General features: G+C 34.4%; 2 protein-coding genes across 2 annotated transcripts in view; both read right to left on the bottom strand.

The window, feature by feature from the left end:
* kcnab2a (potassium voltage-gated channel subfamily A regulatory beta subunit 2a) overlaps positions 1-3,872 on the bottom strand; it is a 142,557-nt gene extending 138,685 nt beyond the window's left edge. Inside the window, exon 1 of the mRNA XM_073825595.1 lies at positions 3,736-3,872. The gene's annotated coding sequence lies outside the window, so the exon portion shown is untranslated. The remainder of the gene's footprint in view (positions 1-3,735) is intronic.
* Positions 3,873-5,242: 1,370 nt separating this feature from the next.
* Positions 5,243-13,014, bottom strand: park7 (parkinson protein 7). Its single transcript, XM_073825861.1, has 6 exons — positions 12,856-13,014; positions 10,934-11,035; positions 10,614-10,673; positions 10,295-10,364; positions 7,914-8,000; positions 5,243-5,688 (listed from the first exon to the last, which is right to left on the bottom strand). Exons 1-6 carry the CDS (start codon positions 12,943-12,945, stop codon positions 5,528-5,530), a joined length of 570 nt encoding a protein of 189 aa, XP_073681962.1. The 5' UTR covers positions 12,946-13,014; the 3' UTR covers positions 5,243-5,527.
* Between the last annotated feature and the right edge of the window lie 6,566 nt (positions 13,015-19,580).

A 19,580-nucleotide genomic window follows, 5' to 3' on the forward strand; every position in this document is an offset into this window, starting at 1 on the left:
TGCTAGAATCTGTATTTTCAGTATTCACCTCGTTAATGGACCAAAGTTTACAGTGTGAACCACTTGGCTGACTTTCTTTGGCCATCTGAGAAATGCGTTTGCTTTGTCAAGAAATTTTTCACACTTCAAATGGGCTGCAGTTATTTGAGACCGCCCCTCAAGCCACGTGTGAATGTGCTGTTCTACTTGAGTGCAGGAACAGGAAGGTAAAAGTAAAAAGGCAAGAGTTCTCCTTGCAGGCTGCATGCAAGCACATCTTGATGGGTTTTTTTTTCCTGGCCTCTGCTCCATTCCACTGCAGCGATGCAAACCAGCATATAAATAGAAACCACTGTCTTACTCATCTTATAACAAGCTGCATTTGGGACTAGAGTACTGCCAGGAGTCATTCAAACAAAAAAGTAACATTATTGCACACAAATGCAGCACAAAGAGCATTGCTGGTACCACTGTGCATGTGATATACAGTAGTCTGAATAGCTTGACTACGATTCCCCTTGAAGTAGGGCTGTGTGGTTAATTTTATTTACTACTATGTCCCTCATTTTGTTGTGTTATAAATCCAGCTTTAAAAAAGCATATGTGACCCTGGACCACAAAGCCAGTCTTAAGTATCACAGGTGTATTTGTAGCAATAGCCAAAAATTAGAGATGCACCGATTGATCGGCTAGTGATTGGAATCGGCCCGGATCGGTGACCGGCCGGTCAATTTCTCCTCTTGCCGATTCCTAGCCGATCCCTTTAATGCCAGCGGCGCATGCAATTACGTCACAGCCACGCGCGCGCACTCACAGTCGATGACACAAGATGACACAAAGATCGCAGTTTGTAACATTTATAAGGCCAACATACAACGTGAGGGAACAACGTGGACATGTGGTAGATGGCGCCCCCGCTCTGCATATTTTGCATGTCTCTGTTAGTTAACACACATGATTCAGATAACCCGCTCGTTAGAAGTGAGCTCCGTGAATTAACTATGTTCCGATTGACATGGTCCCAGCGCAGTGTTCATTGCTCCCTACTCCCTGAGCAGTCTCTTCACACACTAATAGTTCGAAGTGAGCGTATATGTTCCATTTGAAGGTAAAGCGTGTGCGACGTGAATTTAATTTGTATTTATTTACAGATGCATTTATGTTTCATCTGTGTTTGAAGACGCTGTATGCGGTGGTGTAGCGCAAAATATGTGAATGAATGTTCTAAAGCGTAGTACCGCTGGATTAACTGGTGACAAGGCAGAAATGCTTCTCTTTATTAAGAATAATTTGCCATTAATGCTCAAGTAATAGCTTTTAGAACCAGCATTGTTATTTCTACCTGTTTGAAGACACAGTGCACTTTTTGTTATTAAAGTTATTGGTGTGAGATGATCCTGTAATTAATGTTTTTAAAAAAAATTCCATATAAAATTCATTGAAGAAAAGTAGATTTTTGTATGCCTGCTGAACGTTTTCAAGGCTCAGAGCACTTTATTTTGTTAAAGTTATTTTAATATGAGAAGATGCTGTAATGTTTATACATTTCTTTTATTATAAAATAAAAAAAATACATTGAGGAAAAGATTTTTGTTAGTATAACTATACTATGTTAGTTACAGGAACTAATTTTATACCTTTTTTTCGAAGGCACAAAGCACTCTATTTTGTTGTTAAAGTTATTTTGTTGTAAGAAGATACTGTAATGTTTAATAATTTATTTTATTATAAAATAAATTTAATTAAAGAAAATATTTCTGTATAGGCCTATGCTTTTATTACAGTTCTTAAAAAAAAAAAAAAAAAAAATCGGAATCGGCAGGTCACACTTACTTACAACTTAGAAAATTGCAATCAGTGCATCTCTACTAAAAATACTTTGTATGGGTCAAAAAATCATTAGGATATTACATAAAGATCTTGTTCCATGAAGATTTTTATAAATTCCCTACCGTAAATATATCAAAACTTAATTTTTGATTAGTAATATGCATTGCTAAGAAGTTCATTTGGACAACTTTATAAAAGCTCCTGACAAATGCACAATTGTAAATTTTAGTGTGCTACAACATATTTTCTAAGGCAGCTCATTCTACAAAAAAGTATCATAACCATAGTTTCTATCAAAATACCACACCAGTGGTTATTTTAGTTATTTTATTTAAACTAACTTGGTAGTAGCCAATGTCATCAAAAAAGAGAGACAGTTTTATACTATTTATCAGTGTTGGGAAGGTTACTTTGGAAATGTAATAGGTTACAGATCACAAGTTACTTGATTTAAAATGTAATAAGTAGTGTAACTTTTCAATTACTTTATAAAAGTAATGTAACTTATTACTTCTAATTACTTTTTGATTACTTTTCTAAATTTCGAATATTTTCAACTGTTATTCATTTTGAAACATTTAAACCAGGCAGAGTTAATCGTACAGTAGCACTCAACATTGATTATTGTCAGACTTTCAAAATCCTTCATCACTTGAATTAAGTAAGGGATAATATACATCTTTATTTTGCGGTAACAACTGGCTACATACATCAACAACATTATCCCACTTATTACACAACTGCTTCATAGATTATTTTGATGTTTAGGATAAAATTAGACACGAAACACTGATCTGAGTTGAACTATTGGAACGCAAAGCTTTCATGAAGAAATCAGTTGCTAGCAAATGGCAAGTTCAAATTAGACATTTTAGGTATACAGTGCCAGTTTCTTACACAACATTTCACCACATAAATAATTAAGGGTGTAGTACTAGTTTGTTAGTTAACTTATAATCCATTAAAGTGTACAAATTTTTTTTTAAAAAAATAAATATCAGCAGCTGCGTTTGTATGAAGCAATAGAGTGAGTCCACATAACAGGATGACGGAATTAAGAAATTCTCCACATAATACTGAATTAAGCTTTAATCTTAAAAAATAAAGTTTATTTATAAACCCAAATAGGAAATAAAACAGTTATCGAACAAGCATGTGTACTATAATGTGTCCTAAACTCCTGAAACATTGGTGTCTCATTTTAGAGCAGTCAATGCAATTTATGAAAGAAGTCAATTAAGTCTGTAAGTGGGGGTGAGTGTGTGAAAAAATTCAGATGTAATCCCCTTTGTAATCACTGGCATTTTTCAGAAGTAACTGTAATTTAATTACATATGTTTTTTAAGTAGCTGTAACTAATTACAATTACATTTATTTTGTAAATAAATTACGTAATTCCGTTACATGTAACTAGTTACTCCCCAACACTGCTATTTATGTATGCATGTTTTTCAGTAGCAGCAGTAACCGATGTTTCTTTATGTAAACTGTGGTAACCAAGGGAAATACCAGTAAAGGGTCATGAAAAGGATATCCTGCAAAACCCATCTCTGCTTAACAAGTGTAAAATGCCTTTAAAGGATGCAGAACACATCTCTGCCACGATTTATCATCATTAATACTAATCCAACGGGAGCAGATGCTGACTCCCAGAGCTTGAGATGCTGTACATCATGAACTGATAGTTTCCTTTCGTCAAGTTCACATTAAAACTCCAAAACAAACCTCAGAGACGACAAACTAGCTAAAATACCAGGCGAGTAGTAAAACACAAGAGAAACGAGTGGCGTTTATCATTTCGCCAGTTTGGCGTCACTTTATGACATAACGTTATTCAGCGATTTACCTCAGCAACACAAGTGTTTCGTCGTGATTGATTTCTAGCATAACAATAGCTAAACAGTGTATAAAATATAACTTTCTTACCTTACAGCCAGATAAGTGTTCATCAAACACCGAGCTTCACCTTTCAAACGGTATTTAGTGTGATGTCGGGCGTCCCTTCAGTCAGACGGCCGTTTGCCAAACCGCATCTGATCACCTTTTTTTTGCCGCTTTCACACTCTCGCCACGCGCTACAAAAGACACACTCGCGCTACACAGGGACGCTCCGATTGGCTGGTTGAGATACATCGTGACAAGAGATCGGCGTTTGATTGGTTGGCCTAGCAGTACGTCACTAGAAATGTTTCAAGCGTCCAATAGATAGAGCTACAAATTATATGCTAGCTTTAAAAGATGTTATCTGTACTTGTTACATTTTGCAAGGTAAATATTATATTCATAAACAGAAATTTGCTAAATGCATACCTAAGTGTAATTTATTTTTTTATCAGAAATGGAAGTTTTGAAAAAGTCTCTAATGCAAATGAATAACAAAAAGAATGACATGTTGTTACATTTCATTTTTTCTGGTTATGCTCCCCCAATATAACGTTTATATATGTCTTAAGGGAAAAGGAATAAAATTTGAACTATTGTTTAGTTGTTTCTAGGTTTTATTTTAATTTTAATTAATTAATTTATTTATTCTATATGGTATTAGTTTATATTGTTTATCTGTTTTTTTCCCTCTTATTACATACTGTATTACTGTATACAGTTTAAGCTTATATTTTGTGTATCTGGATTTATATTTCAATATTTTTGTAATGTTCAATTATTCTTCTTTAATAAAAAATAAAATAAAATAGATAGAGCTACAATATGTATCACAATATGTATAAACTATTATTTTTCTTTATCACAATTGAAATTCTCGTATTCAGTACATTTTTAATGTTTTTTACTTGCCAACTGTAGCTGAGTATAATTTTTCAGGTTTCTTTGATGAAGTTTAGGAGAACAGTATTTATCTGAAATATAAATCTTTTGTAACATTATAAATGTATTAAATAAAAGTATTAATTATAAACTAAATATAAATATAAAATATAAATGTCTATTGAAATATATAAGGCTTTTTATTTCTGATAAATGCTGATCTTTGGATCTTCCTATTCATCAAAGAATCCTGAAAAAATGTACTCACCTGCATTAAATATTAATAATAAATAATGTTTCTTGAACAGCAAATCAGCATATTAGAATGATTTCTTAAGGATCATGTGACACTAAAGACTGGAGTAATGATGCTGAACATTTAGCTTTGATCATAGCAATAAATTACATTTTAAATATATATTCAAATAAAAAGCATTTATTTTAAACAGTAAAAATATTTGACAAAATAATTCTGCTTTTGCAGTATTTTGGATTAAATAAATGCAAGCTTGATTAGCAGAAGAGAATTCTTAAAAAAAACATTAAATATCTTAACTTTTGACTGGTAGTGTATATTCAAAATGCTCTTTTTCCTTTCGGTTCATGCCATCAAAGTACTCTACACTTATCTGTTCATGTTAATGTATAAGTAATTAAGAGACTTAACGAGTTTAGTGCACTATTATTTTATTCTGGTACAGAAGTTAATAAGTGCAAAGCAAAAGAACTGGGAATTAACCTTACAGAGAGCTGTAAAAAGCCATTTAGGTTATTGATCGCCAGTCTGCAGCAACTCTCTTCAAATATATATTTAAACAATTTCATTAAATATTCATGTTCCTACACATCAACCAATTAAATTCTAAAGCAATTAAATTCAACTTCCTTTCAGATTGGCAGAGCAATACGATTGTAAAGGCGACTTTAAACAGCACTGATCTTCACAGCTGGATCATCAGTCTTTCAGGATGAGTGGGGCTTTGACTTGGGCAGCAACCTCTGCACCCATGAGCTCCTCCACTATAGTCAAGGCAAACTCAAAGCTGGTTCCCGGCCCTCTGCTGGTGATCACGTTACCATCCTTCTGAACTCGAGCCTCTGAATATTTATAGTGATCTGGGGGAAAAATACAAAATAATTCATACGTCTAAAGATATCACCGCAGTCGACAAGTGCAATCTTTATTTTTCGCTCTTCTGCAGTGAAATGAAACACAAGAGTACTCTAGTACAAAGACGATATGTTGTAGCTTTTGGTCTGCACTTTTCAGAAAACATATGTGAATAGGTAAATAATTAAGAAATCTCAAATGACCTAGATAATTTCTAGAGATACGCACTACGTACTGTACATATCATTGTTTATTCAAATGAAACACTAGAGGTCCTTTCAAACATTGGCAATACTTGACCTTCTCATTCTAGCTGTGTTTACATGGAACCTAATAATCCAGTGGTTAAGAAGTCACGCATGGCCACATCAATCCGAATGAACTGTCCATATCTGACTGAACTATTTGTATTTGTATTTGGGTGGTTTAAAATCCATTTGATAGGACATGTAAACACTCGTTCAGATTGAAAGTTCTGCACACGTGCAATGATGTAGAAATGGCGTAATGACATGACACACGGAACGTGCTGTTGTTGTTAAATCATAAGTTTCATAAACGACTGTCAATCCAAACTTCTTTTTCCACTCATCTTCTGTAAAAGGACAAATGCACCACCCGTCCTTGCTTTGGACTCTCATCCAGAGAAGGCTTGTTTTGGTCAGGGGAAGCAGCATTTTTACTGCTTGATAAATATACATTTGAGGTCAAAAGTTTACATCCCCCTTTCAGAATCTTCAAAACGTTAATTATTTTACCAAAATAAGAGGGATCAGACAAAATGCATGCTATTGTTTATTTAGTACTGACCTGAATAAGATATTTCACATAAAAGTTGCTTACATATAGTCCAAATGAGAAAATAATAGAATCGTTGAATTTATAAAAATGACCCCCATTCAAAAGTTTACATCCCATTGATTCTTAATACTGTGTTGTTACCTGAATGACCCACAGCTGTGTTTTTTTGTTTAGTGATAGAGTCCCTTGTTTGTCCTGAACAGTTAAACTGCCTGCTGTTCCTCAAAAAAAATCTTGCAGGTCCCACAAATTCTTTGGTTTTCAAGCATTTTTGTGTATTTAAACCCTTTCCAACAATGATGTATGATTTTGAGATCCTTTTAAGATTTTAAGGGAACTATTACAGAAGGTTCAAACACTCACTGATGCTCCGGAAGGAAAAACGATGCAATAAGAGTCGGGGGTGAAAACTTTTGAACAAGATGAAGATGTTCATTTTTCTTATTTTGCCTAAATATATTTTTTTTCATTTAGTACTGCTCTTCAGAGGCTATAGAAGATAGTTACATGCTTCCCATAAGACAAAATAAGTTAAGATTGACCCTGATCTTCAAATTTCAAAAGTGTTCACCCCTCGGCTCTTAATGCATGTTTTTTTTCTTCTGAACCTTCTGTAAAAGTTGTATGAGAGTCCCTCAGTTGTCCTCAGTCTGAAAAGATGATCTCAAAATCATACAGTCATTGTTGGAAAGGGTTCAAATACACAAAATTAAATAATTTGTGGGACCTGAATGATTTTTCTGAAGAACAGCAGGCAGTTTAACTGTTCAGGACAAACAAGGGACTCATGAACAACTGTCAATAAACAAAAAAACACAGCTGTGGATCATTCAGGTAACAACACAGTATTAAGAATCAAGTGTATAAACTTTCAAACGGTCATTTTTATAAATTAACCTATTACTTTCTCTTGTGGTCTATATGTAAACATCTTTTATGTGAAATATCTTATTCAGGTCAGCACTAAATAAACAATAACATTCATTTTGTATGATCCCTCTTATTTTGGTAAAACAATTAACAGTTTGCAAATTCTTTAAACATTTGACCTCAACTGTAAGCAGCACAGCACAAAACTTCATGTGCTCATCACCTCCTAATTAGGACTGAAAATAGATAAATAATAAGTCTGCTCTATAAAACAAAGAAAAGATGCAGGAAGAAGGCTAGTATGTGCACATAAACTGTATATTCGTCAAATTCAAATTCAAGTTGAAGCATGACGTTCGGATTCATCAGTTGAAATAATTTCATTCTTACTGAAACAAAAGGTGTCTGTGTAAACAGCTATTGTGCTATTACCTACAGCACCCTCTGTTGGATGTTTATTGTGTGTTGTTTTCCATGAAATGTCTGTGAAGTATGCAAGTTTCCATCAATGACATTAAAGGGTTGTGAGAAAGAGAGTAGGTATATTTAGAGACATTACCACCAGCCATCATCTTGTCCTTGGCACCTGGATGGGTGGTAACTGTGCTGCCATATGCGATACCGTGAGCCAAGAGTGCCGTCGGGCCTGCAACAGGTCAGAAAAATCACATGAAGCTAGACAATGTGAACTTGTTTGGTGTGCAAATGCAAACTCCAATCACATTTTCTTCAGAAAAAATGCTCTTGCTGAAGTCAAACAGTGCATGACTCAGTGCCAGTGCCTGGAAGAGGCAAAGTGACTTTTATATGGTGTAAATCATATCAGCCAAACATCAATATATCGTTATCTAAAATAAACCAGGTATACAATTTCCATCTAATTCTGCAATCTGCATTGGAAGAAGGAACGGAAGAAAGTAAAAATAGAGGTCTAAAAATAACAGAGGATTTGCTGCATTATCATTGGCAGTGCTCTGAGCTCTTCTGAACATTAATGAAAAGAGAGCTCTTAACTATTGATTGTGCACCCTGGCAGACGCCCAGTGTGGTCTAGTGATTACACTTTCTCTGGCAGGACGTTTGTGGACCGATATAATCCTTGCATCTACCGTTACGGGTCTTGCTTGTGAACAGCTCAGTCCACAAAAGGAAATAAAAGAACGGCAAGTGTAATGGCCCTTTATGCCAAAATCACAGTTCTAGAACATTTGATGATAAGTTAGAATCTAGAGTAAATATGCCTTTAAAGTTTGCATTGATTAATAATTCTCATTATTGTGTTTAAGTATTTTCTATTGAAACAGGAAGTAAAAAAAAAAAAGATAAAATGAATAAAAAATGACTCTAATAATAATAATAATAATAATTATTGCTGTTGGATGTATTATTGAGATACTACTATAGTTTTTATTCATATTTTAAATTATTTTTATTTTTATATTACCCGTTTTCATTTTAATTTTAGTTAAAGCTTTAGTAGTTTTGTTCAGTCTGTCATTTTTATAAATTTTTTTTAATGTTTGTATGTAAATTATCATACATTTCTATTTTAGTTTAGGTTTAGTTTAAGTTAAATTAAATTTATTGATAAAAGATGCCTTTGCAACTAGCCAAAATAAAGCAAATGAAAGTTTTTTTTTTTAATATTTTATTTCAGTTTTTTATGGTTTTATTTAACTAAAATAACCCTGAATGTCATCAATGTTTTCCATTGATTTAAAAAGACTGTTAGAAGTTTAGTTGGTCAACTTTTAGTCATACACTAGCATATACAATTGAGGTCAAATGTTTACATTCCCTTTTCAGAATCTGCTAAATGTAATTTTTTTTAACCAAAATATCTCCATTCTGTTCAACAGTTTTCACCCCTGTCTCTTAATGCATCATTTTTGTTCTTCTGAAGCATCAGTGAGTGTTTGAACCTTCTGTAATAGTTGTATATGAGTCCCTCAGATGTCCTCAGTGTGAAAAGATGCAGACAGCAGACAGTTTAACTGTTCAGGACAAACAAGGGACTCATGAACAACTATCACTAAACAACAAAAAAAGAATCAAGGGGATGTAAACTTTTGAAATTTTATAAATTCAGCTATTTCTCTTAATCTCGTCTTTTATGTGAAATATCTTATTCAGCTCAGTACTAAATAAACAACAACATGCATTTTGTATGCTCTCTCTTATTTTGATAAAATAATTAACATTTTGCAGATTCTGACCTCAACTGTAGCATATAGACGACATGGATCTAAATTTCAAATTCAGCAGTGTAATTACCTGAGAAACTGCGGATGCTAATGCATTCTTGACAATCTGATCATGCAGTCTGCATCTACAGACACAGACTGTCTTTTGAAGGTATTCCACGGCACTAAAAGAAGCCATTTCCTGCTCATTAGAGATCCCTATGGGGACATCTGCCGTTTTCTGGGACGCCTTCCGCTCTCCTCTGCTCTCTACGGCCACATGGGCTCACTGTCCTCATTCAGCACGTCCTTCACGAGCCCTTGAACGGCAAAGCCGATAGCACGCATCTCTGTGTTCAATACACCCGCAAATGAAGACGGACGTGCTTAATACCGGCAATTATTACAACTCATTATCCTCATAATTTGTATTTCCGATTTGTAGTTTTACAGATCTGCAGTCATAATTATAATCCATTGAGCCATGAGCATCATATTGACATAGACGTGCCACACATCAGAAAGAAATCTCCCAGAAATTATACAAACGGTTCAGGTGTACAAACGGGGGCAAAGGCCCGCTGGGAAAAAAAATTACCAAAGGCCCTCTGGGAAATTCATACTGGAGGAAAAAGGTAATATATGACTTGTCTTGCTGACATTTCGCCTAATGGAGCAGCGCTGAAAGAGTTGAAATAAATGATGTTTATCCAGGGAAAGGTTAATGTGTGCGCAGAGGTCACGATATGAAGATTACCTGCACAGATTGCAGCGATCAGACCCTTCCTGCCCTCCTGGTCCTTCAACACCTCTTTCACAGCGGGAGACTACAACACACACACATATATAATATGCCATTACTGAAATCACTGTCACACTGGCACAACACCTCTTCAGTTCACATAATTATGCAATGTTTGCATTTCACAACACGAGTGCATTTCTAACCTCGGCAAAGATGTTTTCTATTTATCTGAGGGACGTGGCATAATGTTATGCAAGATGCGAATGCCGTGAGAGCTCTCCTATGGAAGCCGTTCAACTGTAAAATACGCATAATTAAAGCAAATTCGTACCTCGGAAAGGTTTTGAGCTCCGAGCAAACCTCCAGGCAGGAGTACGACATCATATGGACCCTGTCAGGAAAAATTACATTCATCTGCATTAAGCTGCAAACCAGGGATGACGACGTGCCTCACATGTACGTATCAAGGCTTTGCATGTGACAAACTGAAAATATTTATCCATTTTAAATGAATTTGAATGGTTCTATTGGCAATGCATTGTTTGGCCAGTGGATGGAGACAGAACTCCATTCACCTTCAGGTTTGACTTCATTCTGCTCTAGTTCATTTTAGTAAACTTTGAACTTAGAAGTAGCCAGTTAAAGCCAAACCTGTTTGCGGGCGTCCTCCAGGCTGGAGTCTGGGCAGATCATGACATCACGGCTGCACTGCACTGGCTCTTTACCTGCCAGACCTGCCAGTGTAACAGCAATCTATGAGACAGAAGAAAAAAAGGTGCACGTCTGCTTAACAATTGTCATTAATTACTTAATTGGTCAGACTTTTTTGGGCTATTACATATATATTTTATGATTCAATGATATTTTATGATTCAATTAGTACACGTTTACATTTTAAACTACATTTTAACATGAAACTGGTGTGTTTTTGTTTAATATATATATGTTTTGCATCACAGGAATAAATTAAATTTTTAGAAAAGTTATTTTTCTCTCACAGTATTACTGTCCTTACTGTATTTTTTAATCAAATAAATGCATTTTGTGTGTGTGTAATTTATTTTTATTTAAAAAAAAAAAGAAATATAATATACACTACCAGTCAAAAGTTTTTGAACAGTAGGATTTTTAATCTTCTGCTCACTCATTTATTTGCATTTATTTGATTCAAAGTACAGAAAATATTTTAAAATATTTTTACTATTTAAAATTAATGTTGTCTATTTGAATATATTTTAAAAAATGTAATTTATTCCTGTGAACAAAGCTACATTTTCAGTCTTCAGTGTCACATGAAGCGTCAGAAATCATTCTAATATGCTGATTTGCTGTTCAAGAAGCATTTTTATTATATTTATCAATATTTAAAACAGTTGATGAACCACTTTGATGAATGGAACGATTCATAGATCAGCATTTATCAGAAATAAAAGGCTTTTGTAACATTATACAATATACCATTCAAGCTTAAGAGTCAATATATTTTTTATTTATTAATAAAAATTAAGACTTTTATTTAGCAAGGACATTAAAATTTATCAAAAGTGATGATAAAGACATTTATAATGTTACAAATCATTTCTATTTCTATATGCTGTTCTTCTAAACTTTTTATTCATCAAAGAAACCTAAAAAAAATCTACTTAGCTGTTTTCAATATAGTACTAATGACAATAATAAAGGTTCGAGCAGCAAATCAGAATGATTTCTAAAAGATCATGTGACTGGAGTAATGATGCTAAAATTCAGCTTTGAAATCACATGAATAAATTACATTTTAAAATATATTCAAATAGAAAACAGTTATTTTAAAAAGTAAACATATTTCAAAATTGTACTGTTTTTGCTGTACTTTGGATCAAATAAATTCCTGAAAAAAATGTTTTGGTTGCTCACCAAGACTGCATTTATTTTATTGAAAATACAGTAACAGCAATATTGTGAAATATCATTACCATTTAAATTAACTCTTTAATGTTTGAATATATTGTAAAATGTAATTTATTTTGTTGATGCAAATCTTAATGTTTTAGCATCATTACTCCAGTCTTATTTGTCATATGATCCTTCAGAAATCACTCTAATATGCTGAATTGCTACACAAGAAGCATTACTTATTAATTCCACTTCATATTTTTGAGGAAACTATTATACATTTTGTAGGATCCTTTGATGAACATTCAAAAGAACAGCATTTACTTAAAACAGAAATCTTGTGCAACTTTACAAATGTATTTGCTTTCACTTTTGATCAATTTAATGCATCCTTTACTGAATAAAAGTATAAAGTTCTCTTATAAAACTACGTATAAAATCTCTGCTTATGTAACGTCAGGGTCCAGTTGAAACTTTGGCATTTACACTGACAGCTGTAACGTTATGTGACCATATGCCGCTGCAAATGATCAGTATCCATTCAACATACACTGATCACTGCATTCACTATACAAATGCAGAAATTCAGTTATAATATTATGCATAATATGGCCCGCACACACCAACTAACTAGTTGCACACAGGACTGCATTTGCAAGGCTCCACAGTTCAATGTAAGAGTGCTGTAAGTTACAGACCCCCGCTCTGCGCATGACATCCACCGGAATCACCGTCTCCATCTCCTCCGCGCCCTTCGCCAGAATCACCAGAGCTCTTTTACCAGCCATTACTGTGAGTCTAAGGGCCTGTGTCTGTCTGCAACGCAATGCAACCCCACTCACATATGACACTTTTATTATAAAAGGAGTTTCCGGGTCTGGTTACTTGTGGGCAACCACCAAGCAAAATAAAAGTCTTCTTGTTCTTGCATTTAATGGCTGCGTATATTTATTAATTCCGATGTGTAATCCTGTACTTTGAATTAATAACAAAAATAGAATCACGCGTATTAAATCACAAAGAGAACAAAACTTTGTTTATTTTTATTTTACAACAAATTAACATTACAGAAAATACTATGTATCATCATCTGAGGTGTGAAAATCTATTTTATTATACATGGTCATAGAGATGAATGAAATTTAGACCTTTTAACCCTTATGCTACACATTTATTTTTAGTTATAAAAAATAAGCTAGAACAAATACATTAATAATACCGGAATGAAAGCATTCCTTATATTATTCTTTTTATTATTTTTTATCATATTGTATACATGTTTTTATCTGTATGGATCTCCTAGAAAAAATTATTAAGTAATGGTACATTACAACTTATTTGCTTACTTATTTATGTTTAGGATAAAGTAGTGCTGTCAAACAATTAATTGCGATTAATCACATGTATATATAAATAGACACACACATGCATGTATATATTTAAAAAAGACTGTTATATTTAAATATAAAATATTTATATTAGTTTATATACACACATGTATGTGATTACATTTATATATACATATAAATAAACCCATATGGCCCTAGACCTGAAAACCAGTCATAAAACAATTTTTTTGACATTTAGATTTATACATAATCTGAAAGCTGGATAAATATGAAAATATTTCCATTGATGTATGTTTTTTTAGGATAGGACAATATTTGGCCGAGATACAATTATTTGAAAATCTGAAATCTGAGAGTGCAAAAAAATCTAAATATTGACAAAATCGTCTTTAAAGTTGTTTAAATGAAGTTCTTAGCAATGCATATTACTAATAAAAAATTACGTTCTGATATATTTACGATAGGACATTTACAAAATGTCTTTATGGAACATGATGATCATGACTTTTGGCATAGAAAAATCAATCTATTATCAATCCAGGGCCACATATAAGGCTTTAGGCTAAGTATTTTTCAGGAAATGCAGCTCTTCGGCCACTAGAGGACACTATAGACCATTGAATTGCAGTTTCAGGCATTATATTTGTAACTGGTTTGGTAACGGGTCTAAAACAGCATTCAGTGTCATCATCTATAAGGAACAGAAATGTTGACAATAGAGGCAAATCTCCAATCATTTCAAATGAAATTTGATCATAAATGTGCTTTTGAACTTTTACAAATAATTGTAAAAAATCCAGTCAAGTGCAAAATTATCTAGAAAGGTCAACAAAGTCTCAAGCTGTTAGAGAAAAAGCATCTGGACTTTTTAGCACGTCTCTGTGCATTGAGACCCTGATATATAATGCATTGCATGTGGATGACACACAAAGCACAAGTCCTGGCAGCGGCCTGTTTGTTGCGTGTCTGTGTGCAAATCCAGCAGGCAGCGGTGATTACCAGCATATGCAGCTGGGATCAGCTGAGCTACATAGCTTATTTTTCTTTTATTTAATTATTTCCCCACCTCTTTACCCCAAAAGCTTATGGTATGCCTGTGTTGTAAATACAAAATGGCAATTAAAGTTGTTTGTAAAACAGGTAACCCTGGTAAAACTAAGGGATTAGGCTTTGAAACACTGGTGATGTGGAGTCGTCCGCTCAACCATCTGTGCACAATCCTCAACATACTCGCTGCTGGCAGCCGCTCACGCTGGTTAAGATGCACTGACACATTCTCAAGACAAAAGAGAACATCCTTGAGTTTGGACTCGCCAACGTTTTTCCTGTCGTACTTGTAAATCGGGCCTACCAGACTTGGAGTCAATCAAGATTTCTTGCACCAAAACTGTCAACTGTGAAATTTGTGTTCATGACCATTTTGCTATGCCTGATCTTTACAGTTAAGACTTTGGTTCCTCACACCATTTTTAGTCATTTTTTAAAAGGAAATTTTATTTCTTTTCAGCAAGGATGCATTAAATTGATCAAAAGTGACAGTAAAGACATTAATAATACATCAAAAGAGATTTTATTTGATAAATGCAGTTTCTTTTACTTCCCAGTCATCAAAATGTATCACTGTTTCCATAAAAACTTTAAAGGAGAAGTTCACTTCCAGAACAAAAAATTACAGATAATGTACTCAACCCCTTCATCAAAGATGTCGTTCTTTCTTCAGTCGTACAGAAATGATGTTTTTTCAGGATTTCTCTCCATATAGTGGACTTCTATGGTGCCCCAAGTTTTAACTTCCAAAATGCAGCTTTAAAGAGCTCTAAACAATTCCAGTCAAGGAAGAAGGGTCTTATTTAGCGAAACGATCAGCTCGTCATGTCTAGCTATGCGTCAATTCTGTGTATTCTGGTTCAAGACAGTTCGGGTAGGTAAAAAACCATCTAATTTTTTCCTCCAACTTCAAAATCGTCCTACATTGTTGCAGAAGTACAGACCCAGTGTTTACAAAATGAACATGCAAATAAGATCAAACTCCCTTTACAAAAAAAGGTGATGTAGGATTACTTTAAAATTGGAGGAGAAAATAAGATGGGAGTTTTTTGACATACCCTAACTGTCATGAACCCGAATACACATAGTTCCTGCAGAGCTAGAAAAGATGAGGTTAAAAAGTTTATAAATTGTCATTTCTTTTTCGAAAATAAATGATCGCTTTGCTAGGTAAGACCCCTCTTCCTTGGCTGGGATCGTTTTGAAGCTGCATTTTGTAAGTTCAAACTCGGGGGCACCATACACTCTTAAAAATAAAGATGCTTCACAATGCCATAGACGAACCTTTTTTTGTCTAAATGGTTCCATAAAGAACCATTAACATCTGGTTCTTCATAAGGTTCTTCAGATTATAAAAAGGTAAGAAAGAGATGGTTCTTTAAAGAACCTTTGACTGAATGGTTCTTTGTAGAAAAATTGTTTTTCTATGGCATCACCTTTTGAAGCACCTTTATTTTTTATTTTTTCTATTATTTGGACAGATATCCTGAAATATGTTCCACAAAAAAACTAATTTCTTTACAACTGAAGAACTGTTCTGGAAGGGAACTTCTCCTTTAAGCAGCACAATTATTTTCAACACTGATAATAATCAAAAATGTTTCCTGAGCAGCAAATCAGCATATTAAAATGATTTCCGAAAGTATCTGAAGACTGGAGTAATGATGCTAAAAATTCAGCTTTGATTCCAGGAAGAAAATACTTTTAAAAATATATTTAAATAGCAGTTATTTTAAATTGCAATATTTTTATATTTTCAATACTGATCAAATAAATGCAGATTTCTTTCAAATAATAAATAATGTATTCTAGAGAAATCTTGTATTTATGATCATTTAGTTGACTTTTAGTTTAATGCCAGTAATCTATTTAAACAACTCTTTTCTCTTCTCTGATCTACAACTCAACAAGCATGAATCAGGCTGCAAAGACTCAACTCTTCAATAGACGTCTGTCATGGAGCGAAAAGGAAATGTGAGCAGATTGAAACTTCCACATACAGTCTGTTTCCAGTTAACAGCGTGTGGACTTAAGAAAGAAGCTCCACTTTCAAAATGGAGCATCGCTGGCACTCTTGGAGGCCTCGTGTCCCACAAACAGAGCTTAAGAGCAGTAACGCAAAGCAGATTTATGGCCGAAAATCTGCACAGAACAACTGTATATATAACAAGGGACGAGAACAAGTGTACAGAGCCTTTCATCCGGTCTTGGCAGCAAATGCTGCTCTTCTTTCTCTTTACTTCTTCCTGACTCTGTCACTCTTTATTTCCTTCTGATTTAGTGATCTGATATGTTGGTAGTCATCTGCGAGGGGAGCGTCTGACTGATGCAGGAGCCTAAGTGCAATTGAACTAGGTGCATTATTATCTGCCGCCCTCCACCGCATGCAGCCGCGCCGCTGCCAGACCCTCTGCAGACTGCAGCTTTATCTAACGCTGCACAGAGGTTCCCTCTCAAACCTGAGGGGCTTCTGGAATGTTACCACTGGGGATTCTTTAATACTGAGGATTTTTTCTTCCTTTAAAGAAGGCAACCAACAGATGCAGGAAGTCAGGGAATTCCACAAATTCTTGTTTGTCACAGTAATCCTGTTACCAGCCCTGTGAATATGAAACGGTGTAAACATGAAAATAAACACTTCCTTTTTTTGCTTTTTTTATTTATTATTTTTTTTCTGGAGGGGTGCGCATGTATAAGAAGGCCTTGCTTCTTTGGGTTACAGACCTGTTGTGACATCTACATCAGATAGCATGAGGTTTGCTTTACAAGGACTGATTTCAATGCTGTACTGTATCTCAGTCTTCTGAACTACCATCATAATGCTTCATAATACATTCTAAATGGTTGCTAGGATGCTTACTTAGCGGCCCAGGTCAAATGAACCTAATCTCAAGTTCCCAATATCCAGCCACTACTTAAATGTCCCTACAGCAATGATGTTAAATATAATTAAAGAGTTAAATATGTCTGTAACCACTGTTTACGGTCATACCATTGATATTATCTGAGAAGTTAACATAAGGTAGCTGAAGTGTTTAAAGCATATGCACAGTTCAGTAGAATGATAAGCTTTACCCTCTTTAACATTGTTATGCTGTTTTGTGTTCATCTGCTTCTTCTTTTTACATTGACTATCACTCCACATAGACTAATACAATCAGATACAACGATAATTCTGGTTCACAAAATGATTCTGCTGGTTCGCGAATCATTTTCGTGAATTGAAATGATTCGCAATCTGTGCTCTAAAGTCCCGATCTGAAACAATGGCTTGTGAATTATTATTCAGAGGGAGGATTACAGAACGTGGATGGCGAATCATTTGATTCAGAGCGGGGCTTCGGTGCCCATATCGCGAATCACTGGAACTTTGGAGTGGGTTCGTAAATCTTTTAATTAAGATCAAAAACTCAGTGAATTTTATTTGGATTTTGTATTATTTGGAGATTACAGAGCACGGATCGCAAATCATTTGCGCATATCGCAAATAATAATTTTATTTGAGCGCGACTTCAGTGCACAGATCGCAAATCATTTGATACAGAGCAGGACTCCAGTAAATCATTTGATTTAGATCGGAACTTCAGAGCGGATTTGTGAATCTTTCGATTCAGATCAAAACTTTGGAGCTGGTTCACGAATCATTTCGTGAATTGAATGATTTGCAATTCGCATGTATTACAAATAATTTGATTCAAAGCAGGACTTCAGTGCCCCTATCACAAATTATTTGATTTAGATTGGAACTTCAAAATGGGTTCGTAAATTTTTTGATTAAAATCAAAATTTTGGAGCTGGTTTGTGAATCATTTCACGAACTGAATGATTGGTGATCCATGTTCCCGATCTGAAATGATTACTTGTGAATCATTATTTAGAGCGGCCCGTGTCTCAATCTGCATACTATCCATCCTAAATTTAATGTGATTTTAGTCATATTCAATACTATTTACAAATCATTTGATTCGAGTGGGACTTTGGTGCACGTATTGCGAATCATTTGATTTGATTTGAACTTCGGAGCGGGTTCATGAATATTTTAATTCAGATCGAAAGTTCGGATCTGGATTGTGAATAATTTTGCAAATTGAATGATTCGCGATCCGCTCTATCGATCTGAAATGATGACCCACGAATCCTTTGATTCAGAGTGGGCCGGTCCGTGGGTCGCAAATCATTTGATTCGAGCAGGACTTTGGTGCACGTATTGCGAATCATTTGATTTAGATCTGAACTTCGGAGCGGGTTCGTGAATCTTTTGATTCAGATCAAAAGTTCGGAGATGGTTCGTGAATCATTATTTAGAGCAGGACAACAGAGTGCGGATCGCGAATCATTTGATTCGAGCGGGACTTCGGTGCGTGGATTGTGAATCATTTGATTTAAATCTGAACTTCAGAGGGGTTTGCGATTTGAAATGATGGTTCGCGAATCATTATTCAGATCAGGACGACGGAGCATCGCGAATTATTTGATTTAGACCCAATCTTCTGAGTGGGTTCGCAGATCTTTTTTCTAATTTCTTTTTTTAAAACATCAAACCATGAAGACAGTAAATATATAAAAACAAAACAAAGGAAAAAGAAAGAAAGAAAGAAAGAAAGAAAGAAAGAAAGAAAGAAAGAAAGAAAGAAAGAAAGAACACACCAATACAAATGGTAACATGTCTTTTTATAGTGAAAGTGTAGTACGAATGGTTCTTTTTTCACCTTAAGAGGACACAGAGACACAGAGATGCAATTTTCACTGTTCAAATATTAATACAATTTACATGTAGGCCTCTTGTCTCGATCAACTTTGAATAAATAAAAGAGAGATTTAGAGTCAGATTTGTGTTTATGTATGTGAAATTAACTAGCAGGAAACACAAATTTATTATATTAGATTTTTCTTATATTCTCTTGCAAGTAGTCAAACAATCCAAAGAAAACATCTTTAAAACAGAGAGAAAAGTCACTTACAAAATGAGATTAGATGAACATTAAAAAAATGACTGACTTAACTCATTTATCTGTTGTTTGACCTCT

This window comes from Garra rufa, chromosome 20 (assembly GCF_049309525.1).
Source record: "Garra rufa chromosome 20, GarRuf1.0, whole genome shotgun sequence".
Classification (NCBI taxonomy): domain Eukaryota; kingdom Metazoa; phylum Chordata; class Actinopteri; order Cypriniformes; family Cyprinidae; genus Garra; species Garra rufa.